Source organism: Doryrhamphus excisus, linkage group LG12 (assembly GCF_037039965.1).
Source record: "Doryrhamphus excisus strain RoL-2023G ecotype Guam linkage group LG12, RoL_Dexc_Guam_v1.1, whole genome shotgun sequence".
Lineage (NCBI taxonomy): Eukaryota > Metazoa > Chordata > Actinopteri > Syngnathiformes > Syngnathidae > Doryrhamphus > Doryrhamphus excisus.
The window spans coordinates 21,536,519-21,551,333 of NC_136368.1; the positions used below are offsets into that span (position 1 = coordinate 21,536,519).

Genomic DNA, 14,815 nt, shown 5'->3' on the forward strand with positions numbered 1-14,815 from the left:
GTATAGCTGCATTGTTTACCTGAAGTCCAGGATAGCCAGGATTTCCAGGAAAGCCCTTTTCTCCCTGAAAACAAATGTATTACATTTTACAGATGTTAAAAATATTTCATATCATATGATATCATATTTAAAATATTCAGTAGAAATGTGTCTCTTATGTGTTCTTACCTTCCGCCCTTCCTCTCCTTCCTTGCCGGGTTTGCCCTAAGAAATGAAATCATATGCAAACGTGTTTTTTTATTTTCATTCCATGAATGCCACACAATTGCAGGAATCGGTTTTTCTGCCGCTTACTATCGGTCCCGGGGGGCCTGGTTCCCCCTTCACGCCATTCTGGGATATATTGCAAACGCCCTGCACGGCAACATGACATTGATGAAACATCATTATGATTCATGTCTGATAGAGACATCTACTAAATACTAACTTTATCTCCCTTCTCGCCCGGGTAGCCTCTGTTTCCCTGTGGAGATAGGAGATAGGAGATATAAGATACGGGAGATAGGATATATAAGATATAGGATATAGGATATATATAAGATATAGGATATATAAGATATAGGATATAGGATATATAAGATATAGGATATAGGATATATAAGATATAGGATATAGGATATATAAGATATAGGATATAGGATATATAAGATATAGGATATAAGATATATAGGATATAGGATATATAAGATATAGGATATAAGATATATAGGATATAGGATATATAAGATATAGGATATAAGATATATAAGATATAGGATATAAGATATATAGGATATATAAGATATAGGATATAAGATATGTAAGATATAGGATATAGGATATAGGATATAGGATATAGGATATAGGATATATAAGATATAGGATATAGGATATATAAGATATAGGATATAAGATATATAAGATATAGGATATAAGATATATAGGATATATAAGATATAGGATATAAGATATGTAAGATATAGGATATAGGATATAGGATATAGGATATAGGATATATAAGATATAGGATATAGGATATATAAGATATAGGATATAAGATATAGGATATAGGATATAGGATATAGGATATAGGATATAGGATATAGGATATAGATAGATAGATAAGAAACTACTTATTGACAAAGATAACAACAAAACAAATGATGCTATCAAGCGTGAATGAAGTACCGGCGGTCCTGGTATGTACTCGGTGCCAGGACCCTCCACTCCCAGAGACGGGGGTCCAGGGGGCCCGGGTGGGCCTCGGAACCCTGGTTCGCCCTGCACAGACGCAACCATGTGACTCGTAGCGGTAGACTGAGAGGTAATCCAAGGAAACATCGTAGACTCAACAAACATTTGTCAGATAATAACTTTAGAAAGGGAAAAAATGTCCTCATTAGAAAACAGTATCAACAAATACAATAAACGACAAATATATTTTAGCCGTGTATGAGTATCAGAGAAACATTTCAACAGTTATGACATTTTTTTTTGGAGGGGGGGGGATTTCTAGTGCCATATATTAGCGTTTATGAGGGCAACCACATCACAAAACAATGCAGGTGGGTGTTGAAATGTTTATCGTCCCACAAATTGACACTAAATGACATTTCTGAGACCAAATAAAGCGCTGTTATGATCATATATAATGCTAATAATAATACCATATCACAATAACGTAATATTTCCTTTAATATGTCATTTTTTCACTTGGTAAAATTGCAGCATTGGCGTTTCTGATGTGCTGTCAAACCTTTGCAGCATTTCTTGAAATGCTGACTTTTCTGCGTTCCTTTTGCAATGACTTTCCGTGAACGCACAGCATTTTGCGATGTTGTTTGTATTGATGTTGCCAAGCAAACGTCAGGACGAAGGCTGGATGTATCGTCGTTTCCACACGTGCACGTTTAGTCGTTACACCAATAGAAAATAAGCTCCGTTGTTGCCACACTCCTTAGAGCTCAAAAGCTAATAGGTGCTAAAAGTTAAAGATCATGTCTATAATTCCCCCCTAAGGCATGTGTGCAGCCATTAAGGTACAGTATATGTGTTTTGGATTATTTTCGTTTCAGTCTCTTCGTGTCTTAGTGTCCAGTTAGCCGTAGCAGCTAATGTTAATCATGAATGTGTTGCACGTGATGGTTGTTTGTTGACGGAAATCTATGTAATGTGGCCAGTTTATTTGCACTATTGTAAAGAAAAAGGGTTAATGATAGGAAAAGCAATTTGTAGACATAATGTTATTGTATATTTGGGTATTATGTGAGCAGTCATTGATTGTATTTTCTATCTGTTTGAACCCCTTTTAGTTCTCATCTTGGCTGTTGGAATGAATCCATCAGTAAAACACAACAACTAGCTGCTGTCCCATGGAGTTACATCCTGTCTGATGGTTGCACATCCCATGGAGTTACATGCTGTCTGATGGTTGCACATCCCATGGAGTTACATGCTGTCTGATGGTTGCACATCCAAGGTAGTTACATGCTGTCTGATGGTTGCACATCCCATGGAGTTACATGCTGTCTGATGGTTGCACATCCAAGGTAGTTACATGCTGTCTGATGGTTGCACATCCAAGGTAGTTACATGCTGTCTGATGGTTGCACATCCAAGGTAGTTACATGCTGTCTGATGGTTGCACATCCCATGGAGTTACAGTGAAGAAAATAAGTATTTGAACACCCTGCTATTTTGCTATTTCTCCCACTTAGAAATCATGGAGGGGTCTGAAATTTTCATCGTAGGTGCATGTCCACTGTGAGAGAGATAAACTAAAAAGAAAAATCCAGAAATCACAATGCATGATTTTTTAACAATTTATTTGTGTGATACAGCTGCAAATAAGTATTTGAACACCTGTGTATCATCTAGAATTCTGACCCTGAAAGACCTGTTAGTCTGCCCATTAGAAGTCCACCTGCACTCCATGTATCATCCTGAATCAGATGCACCTGTTTGAGGTCGTTAGCTGCATAAAGACACCTGTCCACCCCATACAATCAGTAAGACTTTAACTTGTAACATGGCGAAGACCAAAGAGCTGTCCAAAGACACCAGAGACAAAATTGTACACCTCCACAAGGCTGGAAAGGGCTACGGAGCAATTACCAAGCAGCTTGGTGAAAAAAGGTCCACTGTTGGAGCTATCATTAGAAAATGGAAGAAGCTAAACATGACGGTCAATCTCAATCGGAGTGGAGCCCCATGCAAGATATCACCTCGTGGGGTCTCAATGATTCTAAGAAAGGTGAGGAATCAGCCCAGAACTACACGACAGGACTTGGTCAATGACCTGAAAAGAGCTGGGACCACCGTTTCCAAGGTTACTGTAGGTAATACACTAAGACGTCATGATGTGAAATCATGCATGGCACGAAAGGTTCCCCTGCTTAAACCAGCACATGTCAAGGCCCGTCTTAAGTTTGCATATGACCATTTGGATGATACAGAGGAGTCATGGGAGAAAGTTTTATGGTCAGATGAGACCAAAATAGAACTTTTTGGTCATAATTCCAATAAGCGTGTTTGGAGGAAGAAGAATGAAGAGTACAATCCGAAGAACACCATCCCTACTGTGAAGCATGGGGGTGGTAGCATCATGCTTTGGGGGTGTTTTTCTGCACATGGGACAGGACGAGTGCACTGCATTAAAGAGAGGATGACTGGGGCCGTGTATTGTGAGATTTTGGGGAACAACCTCCTTCCCTCTGTCAGAGCATTGAAGATGGGTCGTGGCTGGGTCTTCCAACACGACAACGACCCGAAGCACACAGCCAGGAAAACCAAGGAGTGGCTCCGTAAGAAGCATATCAAGGTTCTAGCATGGCCCAGCCAGTCTCCAGACCTGAACCCAATCGAAAATCTTTGGAGGGAGCTCAAACTCCGTGTTTCTCAGCGACAGCCCAGAAACCTGACTGATCTAGAGAAGATCTGTGTGGAGGAGTGGGCCAAGATCCCTCCTGCAGTGTGTGCAAACCTGGTGAAAAACTACAGGAAACGTTTGACCTCTGTAATAGCAAACAAAGGCTACTGTACCAAATATTAACATTCATTTTCTCAGGTGTTCAAATACTTATTAGCAGCTGTATCACACAAATAAATTGTTAAAAAATCATGCATTGTTATTTCTGGATTTTTCTTTTTAGTTTATCTCTCTCACAGTGGACATGCACCTACGATGAAAATTTCAGACCCCTCCATGATTTCTAAGTGGGAGAAATAGCAAAATAGCAGGGTGTTCAAATACTTATTTTCTTCACTGTACATCCTGTCTGATGGTTGCACATCCCATGGAGTTACATGCTGCCTGATGGTTGCACATCCAAGGGAGTTACATGCTGTCTGATGGTTGCACATCCAAGGTAGTTACATGCTGTCTGATGGTTGCACATCCAAGGTAGTTACATGCTGCCTGATGGTTGCACATCCCATGGAGTTACATGCTGTCTGATGGTTGCACATCCAAGGTAGTTACATGCTGCCTGATGGTTGCACATCCAAGGTAGTTACATGCTGTCTGATGGTTGCACATCCAAGGTAGTTACATGCTGTCTGATGGTTGCACATCCAAGGTAGTTACATGCTGTCTGATGGTTGCACATCCAAGGTAGTTACATGCTGTCTGATGGTTGCACATCCAAGGTAGTTACATGCTGTCTGATGGTTGCACATCCAAGGTAGTTACATGCTGCCTGATGGTTGCACATCCAAGGGAGTTACATGTTGGGTTTCTCATTTGGCTCCACTCTTTTCCTACAGGATGTGGATGCTAGCTAGTAGCCACCCCACTTCCACTACACAGACTGTTTGACAGACAGGAGGTATCACTCCGTTCGCCGTTGAGCTGAGCTTCTCTGATAGTGTGATTAATCACGCAAGCCTGTTTTGTTCTGAACGAGATCTTGTGACGGCGCTATTGTAATCAGATGTCAAAGAAATCCTAATAAAAACTCACCTTGTCTCCTTTCTCGCTCACAAAGGCCAGCCTGTCACCCTTTGTGGAGTAAAAAACAAACAAATGAAATCCATATTCTCACAATGGGTGTTGCTCCTATTTTTCCAAATGTACCTTCTCTCCAGGGGGTCCTGGCAGGCCGGGATCTCCCTGTAAGATGGCGAAAATAAAAACACGATTTATTATACACCTTCCTGAATTGAATGGATGGACCATAACCGGAATAGCTCACCTTAGGTCCAATGTAGCCCCGAGGTCCTGGTGGACCAGTGGGACCAGGAGGTCCCATGGATCCCTTGAGGAACAGAATGTGATTAAAGTCTGAACACACGTGAAGAAGCTTAGCTTGTATTGATCGTGGTTTATTTCTATTGGACATGCTGAACAAATACACTCAAGTATATTTACACGTTTACACGTTTGGAATATTATCACAATCCAACATGTCCCACAAGGAATTGATTTAATCCTCATCCCATCACGGCTAGTTTCAACCAGAAATGAATAGAGAATACATTTCAATCATTAAAGAGGTTTCATGGAATGTGTGGACCAGTCATAATCATAGATATAATAGAGGAGCGCACACACACATGTACACACACGCACACACACGCACACACACGCACACACACGCACACACACGTACACACACGTACACACACGTACACACATGCACACACACGTACACACACGTACACACACGTTCACACAGGTACACACAGGTACACACGTACACACAGGTACACACACGCACACACACACGTACACACACGCACACACACGCACACACACGCACACACACGCACACACACGTACACACACGTACGCACACACGTACACACACGTACACACACGTTCACACAGGTACACACAGGTACACACGTACACACAGGTACACACACGCACACACACGCACACACACGCACACACACGCACACACACGCACACACACGCACACACACGCACACACACGTACACACACGTACACACACGCACACACACGTACACACACGTACACACACGTTCACACAGGTACACACAGGTACACACGTACACACAGGTACACACACGTTCACACAGGTACACACACGTACACACACGTACACACACGTACACACAGGTACACACACGTTCACACAGGTACACACAGGTACACACAGGTACACACGTACAGGTATTCCAGGTGTACCAGGAAGTCCTCTGTCTCCTTTTAGGGGAATAATTCCAATCACGCCGCCCGGATCACCCTGCAAAGTCCAAATGAGCGTTGTGATCCAAACGGCGCATGGAAGGTGAGATGTGATTGGTGGATATTGGCGTCACATGACTGCAGCTCACCTTCATTCCAGGAAGTCCCGGGATGCCCTGAAATGAGAGAAGAAGGCCATGAAATGTAGCAAACTGATCTCGGGTCAGTCATGCAGGTGTGCAGGTGTGCAGGTGTGCAGGTGGGTGGGGGCGCTTACGGGTGGTCCTTGAAGACCATCAAAGCCGGGACTGCCGTCTCGCCCTCGGTCGCCCTAAAAGAAAAGAAAAACATCACAACATGGAAGTGGTAATAATTATGAAGCTAATTCCGCTAATTGTTGTCCTAAATGAAGCATTTCCAAGTATGAATTAAAGGAAGTAAAATACACGGCAGATGACGCATTGTAATTGACAATGTAGTATTCCACATTGACCACTAGGTGTCAGTGTTTGCTGCAAGTTTAAATGATCTCACAACAAGAACATGTTAACAACACGGGCTACTGAAACTCAGACATGTTAGGTATAAATGTAAATGGGACTATAGGGCTGTTATTTCATGTCTGGAGGGCTCTAATGATGTTAAAAAATCTATTTAGAAGATGGTAAACAGGTTTTCTATCCCAAAAGAATACAAATATTCCATTTATTAATATCGAATCCTACTTTGCCGGTTCCAGTCTGCAACCAATTTCCAAGGATAAACGAGGGACGACTACATTCCAGAGTCAGCAGCTTACTTTAGTCCCGTTGCATCCTGGGATACCATGAGGACCCGGAGGACCGTCGTTTCCATTGATTCCCTAAAAGAAGAAGAAGAGCAGGATTGGAAAGAATAATGGGAATAATGCATGAGGATGATGCATACACACTTACTGGTAAACCTGGATTTCCTGGGAATCCTGGAAGACCAGGAGGACCCTGCAAGCAGACAAGTACATGACTTTTAACATTCATTCACAATAAAGTGTCCGTACAGTCTTTTCCCAACGTTGCTTACCCGCACTCCTTTTATTCCAGGAGCACCAAACTGACCCGGATCTCCCTGAGAGGAAAATAAAATAGAGGAGTTACGTATGGACAAGAAATATGTTTATGAAGATGATACATTTGAATAGGATGGTGTTCGTGTCTGCTGACCTTGGGACCCATGGGTCCGGGTGGCCCCTCATGTCCTTGCATTCCTGGGAATCCCATATTACCTTGAAGACCGGGGAGTCCACGCTCACCCTGAGATATGCAAATCAGTCTATTAATCTTTGAGTGTAAAGTTCACTGGAGGAAAAATATTTTTTGTAGTGAAATCGTAGTGCTCAAAAATGCCCAAAAAATGAATAACTACGAACTAACACCCTCCAAAATGTAAAGAATTAGCTAATATCTATCATTCCAATCAATGTTTTGTTGACAATCAGAGTCCCAAAAGGCCCCGCCTCCGCCCAAGCGAAATACACTGGCGTGTTATTTCCACCATCTGCCACAAGAGGGCGGTATTACACAACGATGGAGCTGTTTGCGCTCTCGAAGTAGAAGGAGAGGGAGTGCAAAAAAACAGAACCAAAAAACTGGCAGCTAGCTGTGAAAACTTATCATGTTTGGATCAAACTTAATCCTCCAGAACACTTAACACCTGATTGACATCTGTTGTGTGAAATGTTGCGGTTTGAGCTCCGGGAGCCGTTAAGCGGCTTCCATGACATTGAACAACACAGATGGGAAAGTTCAGCCAATCTGTTTATTGGCTTGATTGTGAACACCGTGACACCCACGTTGACCCTACCAACTTATCTCTTGTTGTTACCGACACGAAAAATATGTCAATATGGCGAAGTAAGGCAGAGGCCTCAAAGAGCACAGAAATGCGTGAAATTGCTGAGAACTTTGCTAACATTATGACAAGAGTTCTTACCTTGGTTCCTTTCACGCCACTGCAGTCACATTTTCCACATGATGCCCCGCAGCCCTGATGAAGAACAGAAGCACCTTTATTATATATTATATACTAGTTATATTAGTTCATGTTAGGCTGCTACAGTATAACATAGAGTGCAGGACCAGACCTATACGGGATCAATAATAATAATAATACATTTTATTTGTATAGTGCTTTTCAAAATACTCAAAGACGCTTTACAGTGAAGACAAATAGAGTTGAGTAAAAGATGCATTAAAATACAACATTTGTACATTCATTCAGAGCTAAAAACAAGGCTAAAAGCGGCTATCCATTGACAAGATGTCAAAATATATATATATATATATATATATACATTAATTGGAAAAAAGAAATGATGGAAAATGCATTATCATGTAAATAATCTTATGAATAATTATTAGAAATGTTATAAATGTATATATTATAAATTCTTATTATAAATATATATTTTTACAATTCATATTATTTTATGTAATTCCAACAAATATAATCAATTACTTGTGTAATTATTGGAATGTGCCAAATAAATAAAAATTAATAAAAATGTAAATCAATAAAACAAAAAAAGCAATGTTAAGTAAAAACAGGTACAAAGTCCCTCCGGTTTTTCCTTTGACTGCTTTAAACCAACTGGACAGAAGGTCCATATGATGGGAAATGCCATAAATCTCTCCAATTTGTCTTAACTGATGTCAGGCGGGACATCAACACAGCTGGTCTGAGAAGCCCCCCCCACCCCCTTATCCCCCTGCTTCCTCTCTTCTGGGGTCTCCAGAGGCCGGACCCTGGGAACGAAAACGAATGAGCATCTCTTCCCCTTCCACTTTCCCCTTCCATAGTGCAGCTGTTTCGGGACTCACGTGCCAGGCGCCTGGCCAGGACCCTGTCAGGGGTTGGAGGGGGGGGGGGGGTCTGGCTATGCTCTTTTTAGAGTCTTGTGGAGAAGACCACAAGAAATGCCTTGCTCGTTCTCACAGCGGCAACAAATAGCAGCTCAACGTGAAACCTGCATGCTGATCTCTACTCTTCCACGCCATCTTCATGCAACACAGCCGAGCCATAAGTGGAGCAACATGTGCACCGCAGTCTCGGAATATCATGGGAATCTCTCTCAGACATTCCTACTGGCTCTCTGTTTTCACGTGTGGCCTCGCTAATGTGCCTCATTTCCCTCTTCAACACCTTTCACTGCAGCTCACCTCTTTTCTTGCTGCACGCACCTGCTTCACATCACCTTAGCGCCAAACCGGCCTGGGGATCTGCACTGGAAGGGGGCCCCATGTGTGCTTCACAGGGGAACTAAAACCAACCTGAGGATCTGCACTGGAAGGGGGCCCCATGTGTGCTTCACATCACGTTAGCGCCAAACCGGCCTGAGGATCTGCACTGGAAGGGGGCCCCATGTGTGCTTCACATCACGTTAGCGCCAAACCGGCCTGAGGATCTGCACTGGAAGGGGGCCCCATGTGTGCTTCATAGGGGAACTAAAACCAACCTGAGGATCTGCACTGGAAGGGGGCCCCATGTGTGCTTAACTAAAACCAACCTGAGGATCTGCACTGGAAGGGGGCCCCATGTGTGCTTCACATCACGTTAGCGCCAAACCGGCCTGGGGATCTGCACTGGAAGGGGGCCCCATGTGTGCTTCATAGGGGAACTAAAACCAACCTGAGGATCTGCACTGGAAGGGGGCCCCATGTGTGCTTCATAGGGGAACTAAAACCAACCTGAGGATCTGCACTGGAAGGGGGCCCCATGTGTGCTTCATAGGGGAACTAAAACCAACCTGAGGATCTGCACTGGAAGGGGGCCCCATGTGTGCTTAACTAAAACCAACCTGAGGATCTGCACTGGAAGGGGGCCCCATGTGTGCTTCACATCACGTTAGCACCAAACCGGCCTGAGGATCTGCACTGGAAGGGGGCCCCATGTGTGCTTCATAGGGGAACTAAAACCAACCTGAGGATCTGCACTGGAAGGGGGGCCCATGTGTGCTTCATAGGGGAACTAAAACCAACCTGAGGATCTGCACTGGAAGGGGGCCCCATGTGTGCTTCATAGGGGAACTAAAACCAACCTGAGGATCTGCACTGGAAGGGGGCCCCATGTGTGCTTCATAGGGGAACTAAAACCAACCTGAGGATCTGCACTGGAAGGGGGCCCCATGTGTGCTTAACTAAAACCAACCTGAGGATCTGCACTGGAAGGGGGCCCCATGTGTGCTTCACATCACGTTAGCACCAAACCGGCCTGAGGATCTGCACTGGAAGGGGGCCCCATGTGTGCTTAACTAAAACCAACCTGAGGATCTGCACTGAAAGGGGGGCCCATGTGTGCTTCATAGGGGAACTAAAACCAACCTGAGGATCTGCACTGGAAGGGGGCCCCATGTGTGCTTCATAGGGGAACTAAAACCAACTTGAGGATCTGCACTGGAAGGGGGCCCATGTGTGCTTCATAGGGGAACTAAAACCAACCTGAGGATCTGCACTGGAAGGGGGCCCCATGTGTGCTTAACTAAAACCAACCTGAGGATCTGCACTGGAAGGGGGCCCCATGTGTGCTTCATAGGGGAACTAAAACCAACCTGAGGATCTGCACTGGAAGGGGGGCCCATGTGTGCTTCATAGGGGAACTAAAACCAACCTGAGGATCTGCACTGAAAGGGGGCCCCATGTGTGCTTCACAGGGGAACTAAACTGGGGGCCCGCAGCAATAAGACCTGCTCCTGGTGTTGGATTTCCATAATTCCTTTTGTTTTTGCGTGAGAGAACATGTGGGCCTTTCAGGACCACCTACATGTAAATCACATCTGGAAGGCCTGGAGGTCCAAAAAGTACCCCGTAAAAACAACACATCAAGGTATTCATTATGGAGGGAAAATGTATTTTTACAATAACATTACATTTTATTATGATATTTATGATATTTCTATAAAAACATGTTTTAAGCACATACTGGCACATGTTCTGAAGTATACTTTTGGGGTGTTAAGTTGCTGTGTGATGAATTGAGTGCTTTCAGTAAAGTGTTCTTCATAAGATGACACCGTGAGTTACACTGCAGTTACTTGGATAGACCTCCTGCCATTTTCAGCTCGTTGTGAGTGCACTGCTTGCTTGTGATTGGCTCCTGCCAAAGAAAGACTCACAATCGGTATCGTATTGAAAGAAGTAGTATTTCTGAAGTAAGATTACAATTTATCCATAGATGGAGGGTTGAAAGTGTAAAACATTTTAAAGACATGTTTATTTCCAGTGTGTGAGTAACAGGAAGAAAAGCTCAGATCACTCCAGACCACGTGTTTGCAAACTTTTTCGAGAGAAAAATCTAACATTCATTTTTATTTTCTTGCAATGAAAAAGATTGCGTGAGTGACAGGAAGCAAAGCTCTGGCTGGTGATTTGGTGCGGCCCGTTGCTCTGCATGTACATACAGTATCTGTAGACCGCAAATAGAAGACACGGGAAAGGTTATGGAATGATTTCAGTAAAAGCCATCAACAGCAGCGTTCCCAAGACGATCCACGGAACAAACAGAGCAGTCATGAGTCATGAGGATTGCTTGCCGGCAGCCTCACGTGTCTCCGGGTTCAAGTATGTCATTGCTAAATGTGGATGACGGCAGACAAGGATTCCTCCAAACTGTGAAGAACCACTAAGGTGTGTTCTCGTAACCTTGGAGGCAACACAAAACACGGCGTTGCGGCGGAACCGTGCTTGTTTAGCGCATGCTAGCCAAAGGAGGATGTGGCGGCGTGCGTGGATCTGTGCGTGGGAGTCAGGAAGAGGTTGAACGTCCGTGTCCTGGTAACCCTGACAGGATCTCAAACGTACGTCATTTTGGTCAGAAAAGAAATTACCCGCAAAAAATGCCACTTATGTATACTCCGGAGCGACTTACGTATGTTTTTTATACCTAATTATGCATGTTTGGCCTTGTGACACTTATAGTCCAGAAAATACGCTATATAAGAAATTTCATATTTAGAGCACAGGAATCCTTTTGGTAGTGGGTAAATCCTTCTGCTCTGTGATTGTATGACTGACAAAAGGGTTCACTCCGTTCGTGCCATTGTTCTATGGCGTGTTTTACAGCCACAGCAGCAACTCCTGTTATTATTATTATTATTATTATTCGTATTATTGTGGTTGCTGTGAGATCATTCAAACTATCAAGTCTGGTGCTTGTGTGTCCCACCCAGCATTACAGTAAGATTACTGACACCTAGTGGCCAGTGTAGAATACGACATATCACAATGTGAATGCATCTTCCGAATGCCTTATATTTGGCAATTTTCATGCCTGAAAATTTAAATTGAGGTAAAAATCATAAATATATATTTTACACATTTATGAGCCATTCATGATGTGCAAACCTCCTAAAAAGCCTTTGTGTCGTGTTGTATTACGCTTCAACATTGACAGGATTTAAGTTTGCCTGTAGGGTTGATCGTGACCTTTCATGACCTTGAACAGATTTTTGGGAAACATGTTATTTTAAATCTGATGTTTTCCGGCAACATATCGCCTCATGTAAACACGTTGTTGCATCATTATGGGGACAACTTTTTCATCCAAATGATGTGACGTCGCCACCCTGTGGCCTGGATGGCTGATGACAGCCAGTCTGCAACGTCCTTTGTTGGCGTGTTGGACTTTCCTGCTTGATTCCAGGCCCAATTGATGATAATAGCAGCAGGCCATGTTGCCCGCGCAGGGTCTAATATGTCTAATATGTCTAATATGTCTAATATGTCTAATATGTCTAATATGCCTAATATTTCTAATATGTCTAATATGCCTAATATGCCTAATATGTCTAATATGTCTAATATGTCTAATATGTCTAATATGTCTAATATGTCTAATATGCCTAATATGTCTAATATGTCTAATATGTTTAATACGTCTAATATGTCTAATATGTCTAATATGTCTAATATGTCTAATATGTCTAATATGTCTAATATGTCTAATATGTCTAATATGCCTAATATGTCTAATATGTCTAATATGCCTAATATGTCTAATATGTCTAATATGTCTAATATGTCTAATATGTCTAATATGTCTAATATGTCTAATATGTCTAATATGTCTAATATGTCTAATATGCCTAATATGTCTAATATGTCTAATATGTCTAATATGTCTAATATGTCTAATATGCCTAATATGTCTAATATGTCTAATATGTCTAATATGTCTAATATGTTTAATACGTCTAATATGTCGTCTAATATGTCTAATATGTTTAATATGTCTAATATGTCTAATATGTCTAATATGCCTAATATGTCTAATATGTCTAATATGTCTAATATGTCTAATACGTCTAATATGTCTAATATGTCTAATATGTCTAATATGCCTAATATGTCTAATATGTCTAATATGTCTAATACGTCTAATATGTCTAATATGTCTAATATGTCTAATATGTCTAATATGTCTAATATGCCTAATATGCCTAATATGTCTAATATGTCTAATACGTCTAATATGTCTAATATGTCTAATACGTCTAATATGTCTAATATGTCTAATATGTGTAATGTGTGTAATGTGTGTAATATGTGTAGTATGTGTAATGTGTGTAATGTGTGTAATATGTGTAGTATGTGTAATATGTGTAGTATGTGTAATGTGTGTAATGTGTGTAGTATGTGTAGTATGTGTAATATGTGTAGTATGTGTAATATGTGTAGTATGTGTAATATGTGTAGTATGTGTAATATGTGTAATATGTGTAATATGTGTAGTATGTGTAATATGTGTAATATGTGTAGTATGTGTAATATGTGTAGTATGTGTAATATGTGTAGTATGTGTAATATGTGTAGTATGTGTAATATGTGTAGTATGTGTAAAATGTGTAGTATGTGTAATATGTGTAGTATGTGTAATATGTGTAGTATGTGTAATATGTGTAATATGTGTAGTATGTGTAATATGTGTAGTATGTGTAATATGTGTAGTATGTGTAATATGTGTAATATGTGTAGTATGTGTAATATGTGTAGTATGTGTAATATGTGTAGTATGTGTAGTATGTGTAGTATGTGTAATATGTGTAGTATGTGTAATACGTGTAGTATGTGTAATACGTGTAATATGTGTAGTATGTGTAATATGTGTAGTATGTGTAATATGTGTAGTATGTGTAATACGTGTAGTATGTGTAATATGTGTAGTATGTGTAATATGTGTAGTATGTGTAATATGTGTAGTATGTGTAATATGTGTAGTATGTGTAATATGTGTAGTATGTGTAATATGTGTAGTATGTGTAATATGTGTAGTATGTGTAATATGTGTAGTATGTGTAATATGTGTAGTATGTGTAGTATGTGTAATATGTGTAGTATGTGTAATATGTGTAGTATGTGTAATATGTGTAGTATGTGTAATATGTGTAATATGTGTAATATGTGTAATATGTGTAATACGTGTAGTATGTGTAATATGTGTAGTATGTGTAATATGTGTAGTATGTGTAATATGTGTAGTATGTGTAATATGTGTAGTATGTGTAATATGTGTAGTATGTGTAATATGTGTAGTATGTGTAATATGTGTAATATGTGTAGTATGTGTAATATGTGTAATATGTGTAGTATGTGTAGTATGTGTAGTATGTGTAATACGTGTAGTATGTGTAATATGTGTAATATGTGTAGTATGTG

At 41.2% G+C, this 14,815-nt stretch overlaps 1 protein-coding gene across 1 annotated transcript in view; it reads right to left on the reverse strand.

The window, feature by feature from the left end:
* Positions 1-14,815, reverse strand: part of col4a1 (collagen, type IV, alpha 1) — a 39,475-nt gene that overhangs the window by 11,883 nt on the left and 12,777 nt on the right. The window contains exons 2-17 of the mRNA XM_058083104.2: positions 8,100-8,153; positions 7,331-7,420; positions 7,191-7,235; positions 7,067-7,111; positions 6,931-6,993; positions 6,409-6,462; positions 6,281-6,307; positions 6,115-6,189; positions 5,172-5,234; positions 5,054-5,089; positions 4,940-4,978; positions 1,168-1,260; positions 428-463; positions 295-354; positions 169-204; positions 20-64 (exon numbers count right to left, since the gene is read on the reverse strand). Coding sequence (XP_057939087.2) covers positions 20-64; positions 169-204; positions 295-354; positions 428-463; positions 1,168-1,260; positions 4,940-4,978; positions 5,054-5,089; positions 5,172-5,234; positions 6,115-6,189; positions 6,281-6,307; positions 6,409-6,462; positions 6,931-6,993; positions 7,067-7,111; positions 7,191-7,235; positions 7,331-7,420; positions 8,100-8,153 — 861 coding nt within the window. The remainder of the gene's footprint in view (positions 1-19; positions 65-168; positions 205-294; positions 355-427; positions 464-1,167; positions 1,261-4,939; positions 4,979-5,053; positions 5,090-5,171; positions 5,235-6,114; positions 6,190-6,280; positions 6,308-6,408; positions 6,463-6,930; positions 6,994-7,066; positions 7,112-7,190; positions 7,236-7,330; positions 7,421-8,099; positions 8,154-14,815) is intronic.